This window comes from Amphibalanus amphitrite, unplaced genomic scaffold (genome assembly GCF_019059575.1).
Source record: "Amphibalanus amphitrite isolate SeventyFive unplaced genomic scaffold, NRLGWU_Aamphi_draft 000996F_arrow, whole genome shotgun sequence".
NCBI lineage: Eukaryota > Metazoa > Arthropoda > Thecostraca > Balanomorpha > Balanidae > Amphibalanus > Amphibalanus amphitrite.
In genome coordinates this window covers 188760-210232 of record NW_024882490.1, presented here as the reverse complement: position 1 = coordinate 210232, position 21473 = coordinate 188760, and the positions used below count along the sequence as shown (strand labels likewise).

The following is a 21473-nucleotide window of genomic DNA, read 5'->3' as shown; positions in this document are numbered from 1 at the left end:
GGGGCGTTTAACGCCCCCCCCCCCAGCAAATGGTGGATGGGTGACGAAATACCCCAGTAACTGCCAGGTAAAAAGGGCACGTTCAACCCCCCCCCCCCCCACGAGCAGGGCGTGGAAATCCACTGAATTTCACTGGCTCTTGAGGAGCCCCAGAGTGGCGCGGTATAATTCCTCTCAGGAACCATATGCTCATGTTAAATTTAGTCTTCAAGGCCATTCTCAGCTGCTAAGCCTTTTCTGGAATCCCGGGTTTCCCAAATAACGCCGCGACAGATTTATGGCTTGTAATCCTTTCTGACGCACCAGACTGATCCCAGGAGCGTTTACCTTACGCGGTTTGTCTCGCCATAAACAGGTTATGCAAATGAGGCCTGTGTAGACCCACGGCCGGTATAAAGAACAGGTTACGCCAGCCAGGAGACCAGTGCGGGATATTTCAGTACGGAGAGAGGCCGAGTAGTCAGAGATGTGGAGCCTGCAGTTTGCGCTGACCGTGGTAGCGTTCCTTCCATTCTGTCAGCTGGCCATCCTCAGAGGTGCCGGCGACTTCAAGCCAGGTGAGGTGAATCTTTTCACGATCTTTTTTGATAACGTTCTGCATGGTGATGGCTAATGTTTCGAGTAAGATGACATATCTGTTTCAAATAGTACGCTTGAGTGTACCGTAGAACTGTTGAGGTTTACACTTGTAGCGTGAATGTAAAACATGTTATGCGTTATGCATTTATAGGGACATGCTGCTACAGTTGGTTATAATTTTCCTCTGAGCACTCGGTTATCTGCATTCTACATATCAATTTTTCCATTCAGGGCATGAAGGAGAATGCTTCCTAGACAACATCAACATCTACATGAAGGTCAATGACTCAAAACCAATCATCGGCTGCCAGGAGGCTCACTGCTCTGAGGGCTCGGAGCCAGGAACTTACTTCTACGAAATGTATACGTGAGTACCTATATGTAATACAACGCCAGCTGTGCATCCCGAGTTCCATATTTGGCTAGCTAACAGAGTGCTATAGAGGAGATTCTGACCTCACACAGGTCACTGACGTCACTCGAACGTGCCAGGGGATTGGGTGACTGTGTTGATATAACTCGACGAGCGTTCAACAGCCCATAGGGTGGAGCTACTAGCCGTTATCACGACGGCCATCTGGTACACATTTGGTGCAGAGTAGGTGCAGATTTGGTCAAATTAGGTACATTCACCAGATAGCCCGTCGTGAAAACGGCTAATAGCCGTTTTCACGACGGGATATCCGACGAGTGTACCTAATTTGACCAAATCTGCACCTAATCTCTTTTACAGCAAATATCTTCATTTTATGAATTTATTTCAGTGTTTTAAACGATGATACTCTCTGATAATATGACTAAGCAGGCATATAAGCAATAAGTGCAACCCTAGCTGATAGCTACTAAGAGATACACTGAAGCTAATTTGACCAAATCTGCACCTAATCTGCACCAAATGTGCACCAAATGTGTACCAGATGGCCGTCGTGAAAACGGCTATTATCAACCACATATTGTTGTCGGTTGTAGAACATTTGTACAATAGTTATGCCTGTTATGCTAAATGTTGTCGAAGACAGGGGGAAAGCAAATATATGTAGAGGACCAGCGGGACGCCAAATTCTGCCGACAGCGTCGACAAAGTCATATACCCAGTGCCGTCCCCAACTGGATTCAGGTGCGGAGTGTGATACCAAAGGTCACATAATCAGTCCCGTCCCCCTGGTTTCAGGTGCGGAGTGTGATAACATGGGTCATATACTCAGCCCCGTCCCCCTGGTTTCAGGTGTGGAGTGAGATAACATGGGTCATATACTCTGCCCCGTCCCCCTGGTTTCAGGTGTGGAGTGTGATAACATGGGTCATATACTCTGCCCCGTCCCCCTGGTTTCAGGTGCGGAGTGTGATAACATGGGTCATATACTCAGCCCCGTCCCCCTGGTTTCAGGTGTGGCGTGAGATAACATGGGTCATATACTCAGCCCCGTCCCCCTGGTTTCAGGTGCGGAGTGTGATACCAAAGGTCACATAATCAGTCCCGTCCCCCTGGTTTCAGGTGCGGAGTGTGATAACATGGGTCATATACTCTGCCCCGTCCCCCTGGGTTCAGGTGCGGAGTGTGATAACATGGGTCGCATAGGTACTCAGCCCCGTCCCCCTGGTTTCAGGTGTGGAGTGATATCGCACGGCAGCCGTCTCGTTAAGAAGGTTCCTGGCGATCGGTTCGCCGTGTATCCCGACTGCTGCGACAAGTTCGTTCCGATCTAGTGATCCAGTGGCCGCAAATTGCCTGAAGGTTCTCCTGCTGTTCTAACAGGGTATTATGCGTGCGGAGGTGATAAATGCTGGTATCAGTTTTAATGACATACGAATCATGTATGAACCGTCTCTATATGTATATATTTGTCTATACTTGGCTTCTTAGAGTCAAGTAGACACTAGCGACGAGTGGCTGTAATTGCCCAAAATACATGTAGTGAAAGTGATACTGTTCTACGCATGTAGGCAATCAGTTTATTTCTTCCAGAAGAAACTGCGGCAGCATTCCCAGTACCTCCCGAACGTTCCGGACAGAGCGTTAAGGAGGTCGTTTGCATGCAGTGGGGTGATACCAAAGCTTCCCGCACATAAAGTGTCCCTTTATATTTAGGGAACATAACTGGAAATGTGATATATGTAACACCAGTATAACGCCTTTTGGGGCGACTAACGGAGCGAGCGAGAGGGTGGGCCTTGCACGTGCGAAATTGCGAGGGGGTACCTCCAACTGACTTGTGCACGGCACCCTACTAACCGGTCTCTAGCGATGTGCCAAATTTGAGCACAATCGGCCCAGCCGTTCTCGAGATCTGGAAGCGGCACCCTGCACGTGGGCACGTGCAAAATGGGTCCCGACTGACTTTTGCACGGCACCCTACTAACCGGTCCCTAACTGTGTACCAAATTTGAGCGCAATCGGTCGAGCCGTTCTCGAGATCTGGAAACGAACCTTGCACGTGCGCACGTGCAGCAGCACCCCAACTCTGGCACATGGATATGCAGTGCCTGGTGGGTGCCTACCTATATGCCAACTTTCAGCGCAATGGGCCAAGTAGTTACCGAGACATTGCAACAATTACAAAACTGACACCTCTTCGTTTTGCACGTGGCACGTGCATAAGGGGTTACCCACATGCATCGCGAATAGTCCAATACTTGGTAGAAGGAATGAAGCTACCCTACAAAAATTACCGCATGTAAATCGGTCAAGTGGTTGCTGAGATATAAGCCTCGCAAAAGCGTCCGCAAGGCCGGCCGCTCATACTCAGAAATTTCCGTTAATCTAAGGAAAGACTCCGCTCGCTTCGCTCGCTCCGTAAACACTGTAACGCATAAATGCATACTTGGATGAACAGCATGTATACCGTAAAAAACTAAAAGTATGTAGCATCAATGTTTTCGATGTTCATCTTTTATCTATTAATAAGCAATTCATTTATCAGCCGATATGCAAAGATCCAAAGCAACAAAGTTTGGTTTTATTTTAAGGCTCGTTGTATGTAAGGCATTTGATGATATCGTTTTTTTTACTTTAATGACCTCCTTACAATGATAATGAAACTTTCATCTCAATTCGTTTATTTTTATATGAATTTTCGGCCACGGGCCATGATCACATATACATATAGTCAAAGTTTGCTTTTGACTATATGTATTTGTGATCATGGCTCGTGGCCGAAAATTCATATAAAAAATAAACGAATTGAGATGAAAGTTTCATTATCATTGTAAGGAGGTCATTAAAGTAAAACAAAAAACAAAAAAAAAACATTAAGTTTGGTTTTGTCCGGTCACGAATTCCGGTCGCCAACATTCTGGTCGGACATAAAAATGGCCAAAAGCTACAAAAACAACTTTGGCCATCTGCCTACCACTTGTCTCCTCGTCTAACTCGTCTGACTCCACTAATATATATATTACTGACCGGGCCGACGAAATTATTTGGAAACGAGGTTTGCAAAATTGACGGAGGCCCGAGTGCGGAGCACGAGGGCCGGAGTCAAATTTTGCAAGCCGAGTTTCCAAATAATTTCGTACGGCTGAGGTCAGTAAGATTTTTCCTACATGCCGCATACCTATTAAAACGTTTTGACAGGCTTTGGTGACACTTATACAATTGTTTTGTCCATAATTTCCTTACTATGATTGCGCTACTGCTGTGGATAAAGGAAATTTATAGAAGAAAATGCATCAAAATACCTTACTTCAAAAAGAATCGCGTCTGAAAATATCAACTCAGAATGGCACAACAACTGGATATCCAGGGAACATAATACATGAATAATTTGCCAAGACATAAGAACAAGAGGAAGGTATAATATACCTAGTAATTAAACGTGAATTTTCCAGTGCTCTTGCAAGAATCTTTTCTTTATTTATGTACCTAGTACTTTGTTGATGCCCTCAGCCCTATGCCTAAACTTTCGTGAAATACATTATATTTTCCATATTTTACGTGTTTGTTTCGAGGAAAGGACTACAACTGTCAAATAATAACGCAATAACTTAGGCCAAGGGTATCAGTGGACATATCAAACGAAGGTAAGACAACAAGCGATAACGGATTTCGATTAATAGGCGCATATCTTACCATAATTTCGGCTTTGTAACCAATACAAAATATTTCAAAATCCTTGATAAGCAGAGCAGATATTTTTACCAAAAAATGTCAGTTTTCTAATTTTACGCGGCAAATATCATGCAAAAATGATGTCAATTATACATTCCCTGTCAATTATACCTCTGAGCTAATGCGATAAACTGTAGTTTAGAGGTCATTGCCCTGGGCAGTAAACCCAGGCAGTAAACTTTTGTTTCCTGCCCGGCCTATCAAATAACATGGCCTTTTGACACCGACAGTTTCTTGGTCATAGTTTTACTGCCCGGCTCGTGCTGTGCTTAAAACATACCCCGGCATGTAGGAAAAGTGATTCTTGACTGGAGTCAATTTAGTAGGGTGCATAATAACTGCTTAACCCGCGCCCCGTAGGGGGGGGCCGAAACGGCCCCCCCTGTCCTTTTCGGTCGATATCTCCTAAACGGCTGGAGATATCGCCACCAAACTTTCAGGACCCCTCCGGGCATCAATTTTACACATTGTGACCAAAAATTTTTCCAGAGGCTATGATAGGTTGGCCATAAATGACGTCAGAGTGACGTCATGTTGTCATTTTCGACCGAAAAAAGACCTTTGCGAAAAGACCTGTCAGGACTACAGCTTTGAAGATACAGAAAAATGATCAAGACATAAAAGGTGTAGAATTGACAGGGCTACAAAACTGCTATCTCGAATTTTTGACATTTTTGAGTTTTGACCCCCAAAAATCAAAAAAGCATTTTTTTTTATATATTCGCCAAAAAATCCAAAAAGTTTTTTGAGTTTCGAAAAAACCGGAATATATGTGATAGTGCCTACCGTCTTCTATCAACATACCAAATTTCAGATCGATACCTCGTTTTTTGGCCAAGTTATAGCGAAAAAAACTGTTCAAAAATGATGACGTCAAATTTTCAAACTCAATTTTTGGCAATTCTAGAACTCGTAGAGCAAAACGAAGACCACCATTAGACTCCCCGTGACGAGCTGCATCGAATTGATACCCATTTTATGCAAAAATATCAACTTTGAAATTTGACCTAATTTGACCTGACCTTGACCTGACCTTCACCAAAACGTGACCTAGGCTGGCCCCAAAGGCTGCCTAACCCACATAATCGCATTTGTCATGTAAAATGGACCATAAAACATGTATCACACGACACATTCATATTGTGACCCCCGGTGACCTGACCTCGCTGTGACCTGACCTGGTATCAGTGACCTCAGATAGCAAAGTATGTGTTTGACGAACAATGTACCATCGATGGTTTTCAATAAATTACCAATTTACTCGCTTTCACAGCACATTTCTTGAATTGCCTGTGAACGGTGAAAATCTGACCTTTGACCTGACCTGTGACGTCATCGGTTTGACCTAGGTCAATGAAATTTGGTCACAAGGTAGTTCCCGGGTGGGGCTATCGAACGCCGTTTGAATTTTGAAAATCGGCCGGTAACTTTCAGAGATCTTAGGGGGGGGGGGGCCGAAACGGCCCCCCCCCCCTACGGGTGGTAGGGTCCGCCGGTAGCCCTACGGGGCGCGGGTTAAGTGCTGACCCTTAAGTATATTTACGTAAACGAAAATATCTATCAAATAATACCTACCTACGAAGTAACGTTTTGGTCTCTATCTTATTTCAGTCCATTGAAAGCAATGATCATGAAAACCATCTAAAGAAGTATACACTCAGTATACTCAGTCTACCTAGATGTAGACCACTGACCTACGCTACTATTATGTAGAAACCTCGCTTAGACAGACAACTCCCAGAGCACCAGAACAATGTCACCACCAGCGCGACACACGTCATCCGCAAGGATGACATCTGAGCTCAACCACATTTCTGGCCAATGATCTGTGTTGAACATACGACTGAACAAATTTGAACTACTGGCGGCTGAATTATTTCCGTTTGAGTCTGATCTGATCGCAGTTGAATGCCGATGACGTCACTTCTGTAACCTGCACGGCGTCTCGCGGGGCTCGCCTCCCTCGGTCTGAGTCAAGGTCACCTCGGTCTGAGTCAAGGTCACGTGTATGTTGCTGGCGTCTGCTGTCGTGTTGACTGAGTCGTGGTGACTGGCGGATTGCAGAGACACGAGGTGTGTGGGGATGTTGTTAGGCAGCGTTTTCCTGCTCACAAGGCCAGCTGAATGACAACGATGAGAGAAAAACACGGAGCACTCCGAATAGGGAAGGCATTGCCACGAGATGTGATACCCCATCATGAACAGAAGATGTCATCCGCGTTGATCTAGGGGAGAGTGGGGCAAAGCGGCCACTGCAATAACGTTTGTTGTCCAGGTGGAAATAACTTATGACCAATTGGGGACTGGCCACTTTGCCCTGCCCACTTTGCCCCGCGCATACCGGCAAAGATAAAAACATTCCAGCTCAGCTGTTAGTGGGGCAAAAAGTATTAACCCTCGCCCTGGCAGGGCATTTTTCATAACACGGCCTGGCAGGGGGGGGGTCGATGCGACCCCCCCCTCGCGATTGGCTCCTATGGCACCTAGAAACACCAAATTTGGTAGGTAGGTGGGCCCCCTGGAGTTCTCGCCCCTGTGCAAATTTGGTTGCTCTAGGTCAATATTTAGGGGGGTTTTGGGGAGTATAAATGTAAAAATTTCGCTAAAAACAGGTCAAAAGTTTTTCGCTTATAACTTTTGATCTAATTAAGATAGAGCAAAAAGAAAAGCACCAGTGAACTCAGCACGTCAAGGCGCGTCTAATGATATACTTTTTAGCTTGCTCAAGTGTACTTAAAGTTTTTCTTAAATTTTAAGTAAACTTAAATTTATAAATTAAGTTCAAATTAACCAAATTGCATCATATCGCATATCATTCGATTCGGCTGATCACCAGAAACACAATGATACCATTTTTTAAGCTCTAGCGTCATAATGTGCCAAGTTATTGGCAAAAACGTCATTTGACCTCAGTTGAGCTCATTTGACCTGACCCATGGATAAGTACACCAAACAAAGAAGCACCAAGTGACCTGCTGTTAAGTACTGTGGTTTCAAAGCACAAAAGTGATGGAACGAAGCGGATATCTCCAGTATTTTCCGAATTTAGTATTTTCCCATAGGCTTAACATTACGACGTAATGACCTCTAACTGACCTCAGGTCAGTGACCTCAAAAAACCCGAACTATATGTTATACAACTCGGTAAACTTAGCACATCCTGAAAGTTTGAAGGAAATCAGTCCAAAACTGTGAGTTGGACAGGTGCAAAAAGAAAATTGAAATTTGACCATGACCTTGTACCGGTTTTTCTGACCTGGTGACCTGACCCTAGGTCACTCGGACCTGAAATTTTCAGGTTATATGTAAAAAGGTTGCCCCATAGGCTGTGCCAAATTTGGCGGCGCTGCGCGCCGCCGTTTTTACGCTATCTTTGAAAAACCTTAGGGGGGGTCGCATCGACCCCCCCTGCCAGGGCGAGGGTTAAAACTCATGGAAGACATGTACGATAACCACACAATGCACGAACAAGAACCTTTTAATGAAATTCCAAACGGTTATGGTCTACAAAAAATTATGGAATACAAAAATATTATGGAATACAAAAAAAAAATCGTAAAAATTGTAACCTGGCAAGAAATACTTATTCGTGTCTCACAGAACAACGGCGATGGGCCTGAAACCCCGCTGTGGCTCATTCGAACGACCGCGAAGAGAAGCATAATTGGCAACCATAAATTGGAGCTGACTCAGGAGGGGTAAAACGATGGGTGACCGTTTTGCCCCGGGTGGCCGCTCTGCCCCGGGTGGCCGCTTTGCCCCACTCTCCCAGGTATTACCGCAAAATAGGTTTGCACTTTTATTTCAAAATAAGGCCGATCGAAAACCGATTAGTGATATGAACACTTACAATATACACAAAACGAACATAGGCGGCGGAACAGGGAGGGCAACGGGACAACGTGCCCCCCTTTGATTTTGGCATTTTAACATTAGGCCTTTGGGCGTTGCATGGAAAGAACAGGACCAAAAGTCGGCAGTGCCCCCCCCCCTTATTTGAGGGTGTTCCGCCGCTCCTGAAAATGATTACCATTTGCAGAAATTATTATCATTAGCAACAAGAGAACTATGCAGACTTATTTCGCAAGCTTCTGCTTCTTATCTACCCCTTCCGCCAGAACAAAACACACGACAAACTAGGCAAATCAACAAACCTCAAATAACCAGTCCTTGTTTATGTCATGGACGAGTATATCACGACATACGAGTGTGCATTCCCGGTAATCGACACGCTTGCCTTCTGAATGCTAAACTGTTAAAATCAAGTTAATGGAGCAGAATTTACTATATAGCTGTATTTATAGCTGTAGTCTACCACTAAATTATTTTAGAACAGCCACTGCAAACGTCAAACGATAACAACTATTCGAATCTATCTGAAGTGTACCCGTACCGTAGCTATAATATAGACACTCGTGAAGAACCCGTTCTAAAGCGTGCCGTGTGTCACTGCAGGCTGTCTTGCAGGTTCGTCAGTCTCCCGCCACCCCCGAGAGCCAATTGGTCGAGGCTCGTCACTGCTGGAGGTCCTGATCCGTGTACCTGACCACGGTCCGTCCGTTGAGCGGCTGCAGCTCCCTCCAGTTGTTCTGGATGGTCTCGGTGCCGGCCGCGTCGGCCGACAGGCTGGTGCGCAGCTGCTCCAGGAACGTGGCCTCCACTGAGACGGCTCGGTCGCTGACCAGCCACGTGACCACCCGACTGCACGGCGGCGTGGTCAGGCTGCCCTCGTAGCTGAACAGGCCGCGCACGGCGGCGCGCAGCAGCCCCCGCAGCGGGCGCAGGTCGGCCCGGCGGCTGAAGTGGCTGTTCAGCTGCGACAGCTGCGACAGGTCGCCGTCCAGCCCGAGCGTCGGCAGCGTCGGGCCCAGCGCCGCGTCGGGCCGCAGCAGCAGGCCCAGCACGGCCAGGCCGTCGGCGTGCTCCAGCGCCGCCGACACGCTGCCGTACTTCTGGTTGAAGAAGACAAAGTGCGCCTCGGCCTGCTCGAAGGCGCCGTTCATCTTGTGCTCGGAGCCGCGGCCGCCGGTCGGGTCGTTCCAGTGCAGGTGCATGTGGTCCATCGTGTAGAGGCCGCTGACGGGACCGGGCTGGGCGCCTTTCAGCTGGACGGCCGGCTGGTCAGAGGCGTCCCGCAGCGTCACTTTGAGCGTGCGGCCTGTATTGCTGGCCGTGAGCTGGCCGGCCTTCAGATCTTTGGCGAAGCTCAGCTGTGGCCGTCCGCCGTCGCCCCAGTCGCGGACCTCGGACGTCTCCAGACTGACGGGCGACTGGCGGTCCTGGGCACACTGCGGGGACTGCGCCGACCAGCTGCTCTGGTCCGCGTAGCTCCAGCTGGGCTCGGAGGCCGCCGGCTGCGCCGTGGCCGGCAGAAGGGCCGTCACTGCGAGCAGCAGGAGCGACAGCAGGGACATGGTGTGGGAGACTGGGGACCGAGTGTCTGATGACCTGTATGGGACTGGGCGTCTGACTGATGACCTATGTGGGACTGAGCGTCTGACTGATGACCGTGTGGGACTGGGCGTCTGGTGGGTACCGACTGCCGACGATCGGTGACCTGTGTGCCGTTAGTGGCGGTCAGTCGGGTTTTATACCATCATCGGCCTCACAACTGTCACCGAACGCAGTTCCGTACTCGGTATGTGCGGCGTGTGCGTTTGTTCTGTGCCGCTTCAGTTGCCGGCCGGATCCGGCGGACGAATGCCAATAGATGAAACAAGCGCGGCGGAAGCAGGACAAAGGCCCCCAGCTGTGCCGCTCCGCGGTATATTATTTAATTCTCAAATGGGTTGATAATTTGTATCTTACCATTTCATGAGCATGCAACTTTTTTACTAGAAATCATTATGCATTAATACAATCGGTGAGCTTCAAAAGGTTCTTGCAAAAATGAAAATGAAATCCTGGGGCAAATATGAATAGATCACTACATAAGCTGTCATATCCTATTGTTGGCGAGTTCAGTCGGATTCGTAGGTACTCCGAACTGACAAATGAGTTCCGTAATGGGAAGCCGCCATTACTGGCTGGGTAAGAGAATAATGTTCATAATGGTACTTACATATCTGAGTGAAAGTCTCATAATAGGTTTTTATGCAATATGCATTGAACATTGTTATCATTAGCATCCAATTAGCACGCACGAATCTGAATAAATCACCTTGTCAGCTTCTGGCCGGTGTAGCGATTCTCAATGTTTCAAGTGTCCTAACTTTTTATGATGGTAGATACTTTGCTTTTTCCCGTATTCTTTCGGATATCCCTTGTCGGAAGGCATTCTCTCCAGATAATGGGTTTGTCATCTGCAACATCATCTCGAAATGCAGCGGGTGCTTTTTGGAATGGTGCAATTTTCTACATCAAAGCCTCTACTAAACGATAATACTTAACCCTCGCCCGCACATGCCATTTTCCCATCCTAGAACGCACATGGGGGGGGGGTTGCCAACCCCCCGCGCCATTTCGTTCCTGTTGGAGATAGAGCTTCGCGGTTAAGACCAGAAATATTCTTTGGGAAGAGACAAATCCAATGATACCCAGTTTTACCTTCTCAGGTCAGTCATTGAACTTCCAGGTCAGGTCAAGCTAAAACATGTTGCTGTTTTGGGTCACCGTTGGATATCAAGTGCGCTGCTTATCATATACCGATGACGATGCCGTTTTCTGGTGCCAAGTCAGCTAGAACCTCTTTGTCACACTACCCGACCAGATTTTTGCTGCTGAGGTCATTTCAGGTCAAGTTAGGTCAAGGTCAATGATATGTGTTTGTATGTCTGTGTGTGTCTGTGTTTTGTAATAACACGAAACGTAGGTTCCTACCATACTACGTTGTTGCTCAACGAGGCTCATGTTTAGGACACGCCTGCAACTCTAATAACAGTGTGTGCCGCACTGTCTGCCACCCAGTGCAGTTCACAACAATCGATCGGTTCTGGTTCCAGTGGGATGCTGCGCCTTTTGAACCACTCGGTGGGTAGCGGTCCCATCGGGCTGGTGTCAGTTCTCAGGCTCTTTAACAGCTAATTCCGATTAAGCCAAATATAAACGGTGAACCGTGCGAGATTTAGCGTCTCCGTCAAATACTTCCATACTACCGGCTCTCCGTAGTAAAAGATGTACAAGATTTAGAAGACGTTATTATTCAGAATAACACAGGGCCAAAACATTGAAACAGACTGCAATATTTAAAGAACAGACGCGCAACTAAAATTTGGATAAGAATTACCCGACGTGAGGGAATTCAACCCTCAAGCCAAACAACAGGAGCAGTCACCTACCTCGGACGCTGCCAGCCACGAAGCGCCCCGATAGACGGCGAGCGCTACGTTTTAAGCGGTCCGAGGCGAAAGCATGTGACGTGGCCGGCCCGGGGTATAGCGGCCGGCCCCGTCCCATGACGGCGGCTGCACCTGAGTCCTACCCAGGCGTCGCTGACATTACAGTTTATACTGATGTGTGCACCGAGTGTTTATGTGTCCATATTACATGAAATCATGATCTGAGAAGCTTTTACCAGAAATGCAGTCAAAAAAATTAGCGAAAAGTAAATTCAGCCTGCCTAAAACGCAATTATTTTAGATGACCTAGGTTGACCTTGACCCTGACCTTGACATCTGTGCATCGTCAAACAACATGTTCAATGATAGGTGGGAGGTAAGACTGGCAAAAAAGGCCGAAATCAAGGTGTCAAAAGCTCACAAGGCCCATAGCCAACGCAAGATGTTGAGAATTGGTCATTTGGGTCATGACATGACCTGAAAAACAAGGTCATATCTCCGAAACCAAAAATTGAAATTTTCAGTGGACATCAAGAAAGGATGGAGGAGCAGCTATACAAAAAATAATGCTTCTAGCTCTAAAAATGTTGAGTGCAGAGCAGAAAGACTACCTGGGGGTTGGCAACTACCCCTCCCCCCCCATGTGCGGGTGAGGGTTAAATTTCGTTGCGATCGGCCCCTTTTCACACGATTTATTGGCTAGAAACGAGGGGGTCCGTCTGACCCTTACAAGTATTACAACCCGAAAGGGGTGGGCAAAGGGGGGGGGGGCAAATGGAGAGGGTTCTAGACATCCCCCCTGGAATACGCTAGACGCTTTAATAAGGCTAATACGGGCGCGGGTTAAGGGAAATGGTTCACTTTTAAGCCTCGCCGGCCGGGGGGGGCGGGTGCCGCCCCCCCCCCCCATAGGTTTTTTTCGCGATAGCTCCGAACACGCCGGCGATAGAGGGCTGAAACTTACCATACATACCTGACCGTTGATTCAAGCCGGATCTTCTGACACCAACTGCATTTTCGGGTTAGGTCAGGTCACTGACCTATGACGTCATAGGTGAACCTCTGCACGGTCTTCAGATGTCGCAACTTCGCAATGCCCTCACTGCCAGAGGAGCTTTCGCAGGGAAATGAAACTTGCAGGATCTAGTATCCATTACGAGTCTAACAGCTTGTATATCCCGGGTTTTTCCTAAAGGTCATATGAGGTCAGGTCATTTTCGTGACCTCACCATTAGGTATAAGTCAATGGGGAAAAATGAAAACTGCTATTTTGGCGCCGGGAACGATCTCTAACTATCTCAAGCACACAGATTCGTGATTTGATGCACTCCTTGCAAGGTTAGATGCGTCACTTTTGCAATGTTGACCTTGCATGACGTCATTTATGACGTCATCAAGGTCATATTAGTTTTTCGTCAATAACTCCCGATCAAATTGAGCTAGTGAGTCGGGAAAGCCACCAATGGACTCAGGAAGACCTGCCGAATCGAATGATATGCGACATGACCTCTTTCGACCAACTTCGTGACCCGGGGGCGCTGACCTGACCTTGACCTGAGGTCAACACCCTAAGTTGCCTGACACAAACAAAAAGTATATCATTCGACGCACCTGAGCGAGGCGAACACGATGCTGCAAAAATCGGCGCTCTGCGGCCGTTTTTTTGCGAAGTTATTGACCAAAAACTGAACCGTACCTTGGGGCACTTGACCTGACCTCATAGGTCACCGGTTGACCTAGGACCTTCAAATCGGTTATCAATCTCTTCGTCTCGTAACGGAGCACACGCTCGTTTTTTCCGCGACGCGCTAGCTCCACCAGGGGCGAAACGGCGAGGGGGGGTCGTACCCCCCCCCCTCGGCCGGCGCGTATGTAGAAAACCAATAGGTCCGGCCTGGGTTAGCCTTCTAGGGTCTAGTCCCGTACTTTTTGGCCAAATGATCAATCTCTCAGTTTCATTAGATTGTCGCATCAATTTTACATACATATCAACCAATTGTTTTCTTGTAGTGTCGCTCATAATTGCATTATTTCACAAGTTAGTAAATGTCTACATTTTTCGGGGTAACACCGCCCGAGCTCAGCAGGCAACGAAATTTGCAGATTGCTGGACTATTAAGTTGTTCTTCTTATCGTAAATTTCGAGGCGTTTTAGTAGATTTCTAAAATACAGTAGAAACGACTTTATTATTTCCCTGGGACAATGTAGTACTCACTTATACAACTACACGACTTAAAGCTCCAAAATTTCATTTTCTCGAAATTTTTCATTATCCTCTAAAAAGAAAACATAGCAACAGCGTTCTTTCTTAATTTGAAATGCGCCACTCCTGGGTTAGGTGTCACAATGTGCTTTTAAATACCGAATTTTCCAAGTGGGCGGTGTTACCAAAGTGTCTGCATTTTTTCAAAAAATTCCTTCAATATGGCAGCACGACAAAAATCTCGCTCGAACAGGAGTACGTAATGCTTGGATGAGTCCCAATTATAGCATAAAATACTTCTTCAGGACTAAAGTCTGTCAAATAAGATCAGTTTTCTTCTGCTTATTATGCTAGAAAAAGTATAAAACGCATTCGCGAAACGTAAAATCAGGAATTTCTCTCAAATCACCTAAACCAATACGGTGCACTGCCCATACCTGCACTTCTGTTGTCGTCACGCTGCCAAAAGACAGTCAGCTGTCGCCCTAGACCTTTTTATATTTCTGAAATCGGGTTGGGCGGTGTTCCCCAAAGGGCGGTGTTCCCCCATCTTCCCCTATTGCCCCCATTGCACATATGCTATGCATATTGCGGAAGGGGCACATTTCCGGCTCGAAAAAAAATACGAAAGATACGAATTCATGCGTCATACTAACATGCATCACGAATATTATGTTAGTTTTGATCACAGATGTTGTCTTTATGCATTTAGGCCAGGTGGGTCACGTCAGGTCAGGTCAACCAGTAGGGGTCCTGCCGGGTATTCGTAGTACCTTCGTGTCAACCGCCTCTGACATCTTCGTAACATGTTACGAAGGCACCAAAACTACTTCTTAAATGTTCAAATGGTTGCTAAAATCGAATGCAGCTCCAAAAAAACTAGCCTAGAAACATGCATAACTTGAAAAGTGTACCGAGGTCATCCTAGTCATATAGGTCAGGACCTAGGACCTTAAAATCGGGCATCGATCTCTGCGTCTCGTAACGGTGCACACGCTCCTTTTTCCGCGACGCGCTAGCTCCACCAGGGGCGAAACGGCGAGGGGGGTCCTACCCCCCTCGTCGGGCGCGTATGTAGAAAACCAATAGGTCCGGCGAGGGACCCCCTCAGGCAATGGCGGGTTCAAGGTCATTTAGATCAGGATAATAGTGAAAATTTGAGAGTGGGTGTAGAACTGCTTAAACAGAGGGTACTGAACTGAAGTTTCGTCGCGATCGCCCCCACCCCTCGCGCGAGTAATCCGAAACAAAAACGAGTGGCTTCATGTGTCACTTGGGGTCCATCTGGGCTCCCTATAATTTGAGGGTTAACTTTTCTATCGGGAGCAAACAAAAGCCGAGCCAAGCGAAACACAAACGCGATTTCGATTAACCGCAATGGTTACGAAAATAGGTAGTCGAGCTTTGCGCATAACTATTTGCAACAACGGAACAGCCTTGAGCCTACGAAACACCACTGAATAGTTTGTTATCTGCGGAACTATCTCGGGAATCGAAATGCAACGAGTGCTTTGTGGAATGGAACAATTTTCTAAAACATCTAAGTCTGCTGAACAATAAAACCCGACATTGGGAGTGGCACGTGTGTTTCATTTCCAGTTTATCAGCTCGATCTACGTGTGTAAAGCGTAAAGCGTGCGTGCGTCCACCAGCCCCGTCCGGTGGCAGGGAAGTGGCGAACAAAATGGGCAAATACGGAACTGCGTTCGATGGCGCAGCCGGCGGCCTCCGAGCCCAGCTGGAGCTACGCCGACCAGAGCAGCTGGTCGGCGCAGTCCCCGCAGTGTGCCCAGGACCGCCAGTCGCCCGTCAGTCTGGAGACGTCCGAGGTCCGCGACTGGGGCGACGGCGGACGGCCACAGCTGAGCTTCGCCAAAGATCTGAAGGCCGGCCAGCTCACGGCCAGCAACACGGGCCGCACGCTCAAAGTGACGCTGCGGGACGCCTCTGACCAGCCGGCCGTCCAGCTGAAAGGCGCCCAGCCCGGTCCCGTCAGCGGCCTCTACATGATGGACCACATGCACCTGCACTGGAACGACCCGGCCGGCGGCCGCGGCTCCGAGCACAAGATGAACGGCGCCTTCGAGCAGGCCGAGGCGCACTTTGTCTTCTTCAACCAGAAGTACGGCAGCGTGTCGGCGGCGCTGGAGCACGCCGACGGCCTGGCCGTGCTGGGCCTGCTGCTGCGGCCCGACGCGGCGCAGGGCCCGACGCTGCCGACGCTCGGGCTGGACGGCGACCTGTCGCAGCTGTCGCAGCTGAACAGCCACTTCAGCCGCCGGGCCGACCTGCGCCCGCTGCGGGGGCTGCTGCGCGCCGCCATGCGCGGCCTGTTCAGCTACGAGGGCAGCCTGACCACGCCGCCGTGCAGTCGGGTGGTCACGTGGCTGGTCAGCGACCGCCCCGTCTCGGTGGAGGCCACGTTCCTGGAGCAGCTGCGCACCAGCCTGTCGGCCGACGCGGCCGGCACCGAGACCATCCAGAACAACTGGAGGGAGCTGCAGCCGCTCAACGGACGGACCGTGGTCAGGTACACGGATCAGGACCTCCAGCAGTGACGAGCCTCGACCAACAGGCTCTCGGGAATGGGAAAAGCGACGACTCTGCAAGACCTATAGCAGTGACGCACCTTTGAGAACGGGCTCATGAGATGAAGTGACAGTTGATGGGAGAATCTTTGCTCTCGGCTGTAGAGGTCGAATATGATGGCTCGTACCTCATATATAACACACGGATTGATTTTTGCTCCACGAATTGAACCATAAACCCTTCTATCGTTATATAGCGGTCTATGATTTAATTAAACTGCTTGGAAGGAAATCGCCCTCCCCTCCCCATTCAGTGAGGAGCAAATAAAATCTAAAAGGGAACACCGACTCGCCTTGTTAGCTGCCCGCCCCTAGTTCTTGAACTGCACTGTGTTTATGTGTAAGTAGTTCATTGTTTCTCACGCATGTATTTGGATCTTTTAAATCACAGGCTGGTACGTTTATAAGTAGGGAAGCCGGAAGGGTCCGGCTAGTAAACACATTTAGCCGCAAGACAAACTGCCATGTGCGAGTGCACTCTTATACTTCTCATTCCTTCGTCGTTGAACGAACATGTAAATGTGGGAATAAAAAGATCTACCAACCCTTACCCTTGCTGGTATTATCTTATAAATTTATTAGTTTGCATCAGCATGGCTTGAGGAAGCGCATTTACTTACTTGTTATTTTTCTGCCCATTTTGTTAAGAAGTAAAGTATCTACCCCGTACAGTGGCGGATCCAGGGGGGGGCAAAATGGGCATTTGCCCCCCCCAAACGGCATGATTTTAACATTACGCCTATGGACGATGCATGGAAAGAATCGATAAATTGTTATGGTTTGCCCCCCCCCCCAAAAAAAAAAAACTCTGAGCTGGACCCGCCTCTGACCCCGTATCTTGAGGGTCCTCATTCCTCACAGGCCAGCATGGCCCCAAAAGCATACATGGGGACCTCAGAGGTTGTCGTGGGTTCGTGTGGGCCCTCAGCGACTAGGTTGGCCCCAGGAGCCTGCGTCACCATGACCTTCAGTGCCTGCTTTGGAGGCCCTGCCCTCAGAGCCAGCATGGGGCACCAAGCCCGGTGTGGTGCCCTGCGCTGGTCTGGTCATACCCCTAACCGTGGTGGACTTTCGATTGCCTCACATCGGCTTTTACCGAATTCTGGCCACTAGTGTTCCATATGAAATGCAAGCTACGGTTCGACGGACCCCTTGAAAAGCAGCATTACGGATTTTCGGGGAACAAAAAGCTATGTTTGCACCCCTTTGGTTGGGACTGGGAGGATGCAAGTTACAACGGCACACCACACCTGCTGCACCCCTTTTTTGCGCAATCCGCCGCCCCTGAGTTTGTTTTTGCGAATAAAGGGAATAAAACTAATTACGATCAAAAGTGCATTATTCGGGACCCGAGCTGCCATGAATTGGTTCGGAGAAACTGGATACCTATACCTAGTGAGTAATTACGAGCGAGCGAGCGCAGCGAGCGAAGCGAAGTCTTTTCAATATAACGGAAAAATCTCAATATGAGCGGCCCGCAGGGGCCCGGGAACGATTTTCAAGTTGGGGGGGGGGCGAGCCTAAAATACCTGACATGATGCATATGAAACAGTGGCGTAGCTAGGGGTCTAAGGGGACACGTACCCCCCCCCCCCCCATTGGGTTCAAAGGGACCCTCGTGTCCGAGGGGCCCTACGGCGCCATTTGACCGCTGAGGGTTAACGATGGCCATATTTCTACTCAGAAGGGTCCCATGGGGCTCGTTAGAGCACCTCATGGGCCCTAAATAGCCACACTAAGATCTCCATAAGGGCCCCACGCCGGCTTCTGAGGGCCTCTTGCGGCTTTTATGGGCACCTCGGTGGTTACTGGCCTCTGAGAGTTCTTACCGGCCTATGAGGGGCCAGTTCTAAGGGCATTTCCCGCCTGTGATGGTCCAACACTTATTTCATGAGGGCCCCATAACGGCAACTGTGGGGACCTCATCGGCGCCTATGAGGGCCCACACCGGTGTCTCTGAGGGTTTCACACCCCCAACTCTGAGTGCCTACACCAGTGCCTATTAAAGCCCTATATCGGCGGCTCTGAGGACCCAACCAACACCCGCGCATCTAAAGGCCACCCACTGGTGACTTTTGAGGGCCCACACCGGTGACTCTGACTCTGAGTCACCGGTGACTCTGAGGACTGAGGGCCCCACCGGCGTCTGACAGTACCATGCCGGTCTCGAAGGACCCCACAGGACTTCTTCTGCCGGCCTAAGGACCCCTGGCCGGTCACCTAGACCCCCTGCCGGCTCGTAGAGAGTTCGCGTTAGCAGCTGTAAAGGCCCCACACCCGTCTGTAACGGCTTCACACCAGCGTCTATGAGGGCCCACAAAACGCCTGTAAGGACCCTCATCGGCGCCTCTGAGAGAATCACACTAGCACCTCTGAGCGCCCACACCGGCACCTGCATGACGGCCCCACACCAGTGCCTCTAAAGGCCCCTTACCGGCGGCTCTGAGGGCCCTACGCCGGTGATTCTGAGGGTGCTACCGATAACCGAAGGCACCACACAAGCCCTTAGTGTCGCTGAGCTTAAATCCCATACAGACCCTCCGACGGCGCCACGTCAGTGCACTCATTGCCCCACACCCCTCCCTCACACCCGGAGCGGGTAAACTGTGTTATACCTACAGCAACGATTTTACTTCGTTGTTACGGAGCGAGCGAAGCGAGCGTAGTCTTTCCTTAGATTAACGGAAATTTCTGAGTATGAGCGGCCGGCCGGCCGGCCGGCCGGCCGTGGTCACGCTTTTGCGAGGCTTATATCTCAGCAACCACTTGACCGATTTACACGCGGTAATTTTTGTAGGGTAGCTTCATTCCTTCTACCAAGTATTGGACTATTCCCGATGCATGTGGGTGACCCCTTATGCACGTGCCACGTGCAAAACGAAGAGGTGTCACTTTTGTAATTGTTGCAATATCTCGGTAACTACTTGGCCGATTGCGCTGAAAGTTGGCATGTAGGTAGGCACCCACTAGGCACTGCATATACATGTGCCAGAGTTGGGGCGCTGCTGCACGTGCGCACGTGCAGGGGTCGTTTCCAGATCTCGGGAACGGCTCGACCGATTGCGCTCAAATTTGGTACACAGTTAGGGACCGGTTAGTAGGGTGCCGTGCACAAGTCAGTTGGGACCCATTTTGCACGTGCGCACGTGCAGGGTGCCGCTTCCAGATCTCGAGAACGGCTGGGCCGATTGTGCCCAAATTTGGCACATCGCTAGAGACCAGTTCGTAGGGTGCCGTGCACAAGTCAGTTGGAGGTACCCCCTCGCAATTTCGCACGTGCAAGGCCCACCCTCTCGCTCGCTCCGTTAGTCGCCCCAAAAGGCGTTATACTGGTACGTTATGTATTTTTCAACGTTGACTCAAAATGGTCCAGCATAAAATCTGGCCTGCCAAACTTATGGCCAAGGTCAGGCCCAGCCCAAATCAAAGCGGGATGACAATAGCAGATGTTGTCAATCGATACTGTATTAGCAGAAACCATTCAGATGGTAAGGAAAATGTCGTGTGTTGATGTTTAGATGTATAGAGGATACAAGAAGGAAAGAAGTCCGGAAAAGGGAGGAAAGATCTTTTCTCGCTGCCTCAATGTTGAGGGGGCGCCGCCCCCTCGGCTCCCAAGTTCGGGGGGCAAGCGCCCCCGCTGCCCCCCCCCCCCCTGTTCCCGGGTCTATGGGCTGGCGGCCCGGCCCGGCCCGGCCCGGCCCGGCCTGTAACGCTTTTGAGAGGCTTATATCTTAGCAACCGCTGGAACGATTGGCCTGCGGTCTTTTTTGCTAGTAAAACTATTCGCTCAGTATAACTAATAACGCTGTAGAAACAACAGGGAATCTTCACTAACGGGCAAGCTGAACAGTCGTCAAGTTGTGGTGTTTAGGGTACCGGGTGGTAGGTACAACTATAGACAGACACCAAAGTCAGCAAAAAGTGGGGGGGGGGCAGTTAACATTGCTGCCCCCCCTCCGAAAGTGGGGGGCCATGCCCCCCCCCCTGCTCCTACGGCTACGCCTATTATGACTGTTTCTCTGAGACGCCGACAAAGTTGCAAAAAGTGATTGGACTTTGGAAGCGGGTCATTCGAAGTGACCTAGTGACCTGACCTTGAAACCCACACCATGTGTAAAATTGATGGAGGGAATACCGAATAGGCATGCCAAATTTCGCGGCGCTACACGACGCGGTTTACCCGCTATCTATGAAAAAGCTCACCTACTCCTCCCCACTCCAGCAGGGGCCGGTTAATCAGATGGATCCTATTTATGACAAAAAAAAAGTTTCTGACTATTAATCAATCAACTTCAACGTGAACTGAGTTGAATGATTAATGACTAATGAGTCGGCCTAACCGTGAGGCAAGGAATGTTTGTAAAAACACTCCGTGAGAAAATACAGCAAAACACTACATTACAAAACGCTGATTGGGCGAAGGAAAACTGCTACAAATACGGAATACCATAGATATAAAAGACGGAATACCTTCAATGGTGCGCCCAAATGTGGGACAACACTATTCGACCGCCACCCTTGCAGCCATTCAATAACTCAGGAACTACTGGACCGATCGGAACGAACGAAACACCATTCGAATCAGGGGGTACGATTTTATCAGCCGTTTCGAAGCTCGTGACCCCAGATGACCTCGGTGACCTCAAGAGGTCAAATCGGCATCGACGCCTATTGCAGCCATTCTATAACTCAGGAACTACTGGGCCGATCGCGA

At 49.2% G+C, this 21473-nt stretch overlaps 3 protein-coding genes across 3 annotated transcripts; 2 read left to right on the top strand and 1 right to left on the bottom strand.

The window, feature by feature from the left end:
- The first annotated feature begins 355 nt into the window (after positions 1-355).
- On the top strand, positions 356-2504 carry LOC122368995. The gene is made up of 3 exons (XM_043343348.1): positions 356-557; positions 811-946; positions 2187-2504. Exons 1-3 carry the CDS (start codon positions 467-469, stop codon positions 2284-2286), a joined length of 327 nt encoding a protein of 108 aa, XP_043199283.1. The 5' UTR covers positions 356-466; the 3' UTR covers positions 2287-2504.
- Positions 2505-9201: 6697 nt separating this feature from the next.
- On the bottom strand, positions 9202-10101 carry LOC122368993 (carbonic anhydrase 2-like). The gene has a single exon (XM_043343345.1). It carries the CDS (start codon positions 10099-10101, stop codon positions 9202-9204), a length of 900 nt encoding a protein of 299 aa, XP_043199280.1.
- Positions 10102-15877: 5776 nt separating this feature from the next.
- On the top strand, positions 15878-16726 carry LOC122368992 (carbonic anhydrase 3-like). Its single transcript, XM_043343344.1, has one exon. The coding sequence runs from the start codon at positions 15878-15880 to the stop codon at positions 16724-16726; it is 849 nt and encodes a 282-aa protein (XP_043199279.1).
- Positions 16727-21473: the final 4747 nt, after the last annotated feature.

Coding starts and splice junctions, on each gene's coding strand:
- LOC122368995 (XM_043343348.1), top strand. CDS start 467: ATGTGGAGCCTGCAGTTTGCGCTGACCGTGGTAGCGTTCCTTCCATTC. Junction 558..810: donor TGCCGGCGACTTCAAGCCAG/GTGAGGTGAATC, acceptor TTTTCCATTCAG/GGCATGAAGGAGAATGCTTC. Junction 947..2,186: donor TACTTCTACGAAATGTATAC/GTGAGTACCTAT, acceptor CCCTGGTTTCAG/GTGTGGAGTGATATCGCACG.
- LOC122368993 (XM_043343345.1), bottom strand. CDS start 10,101: ATGTCCCTGCTGTCGCTCCTGCTGCTCGCAGTGACGGCCCTTCTGCCG.
- LOC122368992 (XM_043343344.1), top strand. CDS start 15,878: ATGGCGCAGCCGGCGGCCTCCGAGCCCAGCTGGAGCTACGCCGACCAG.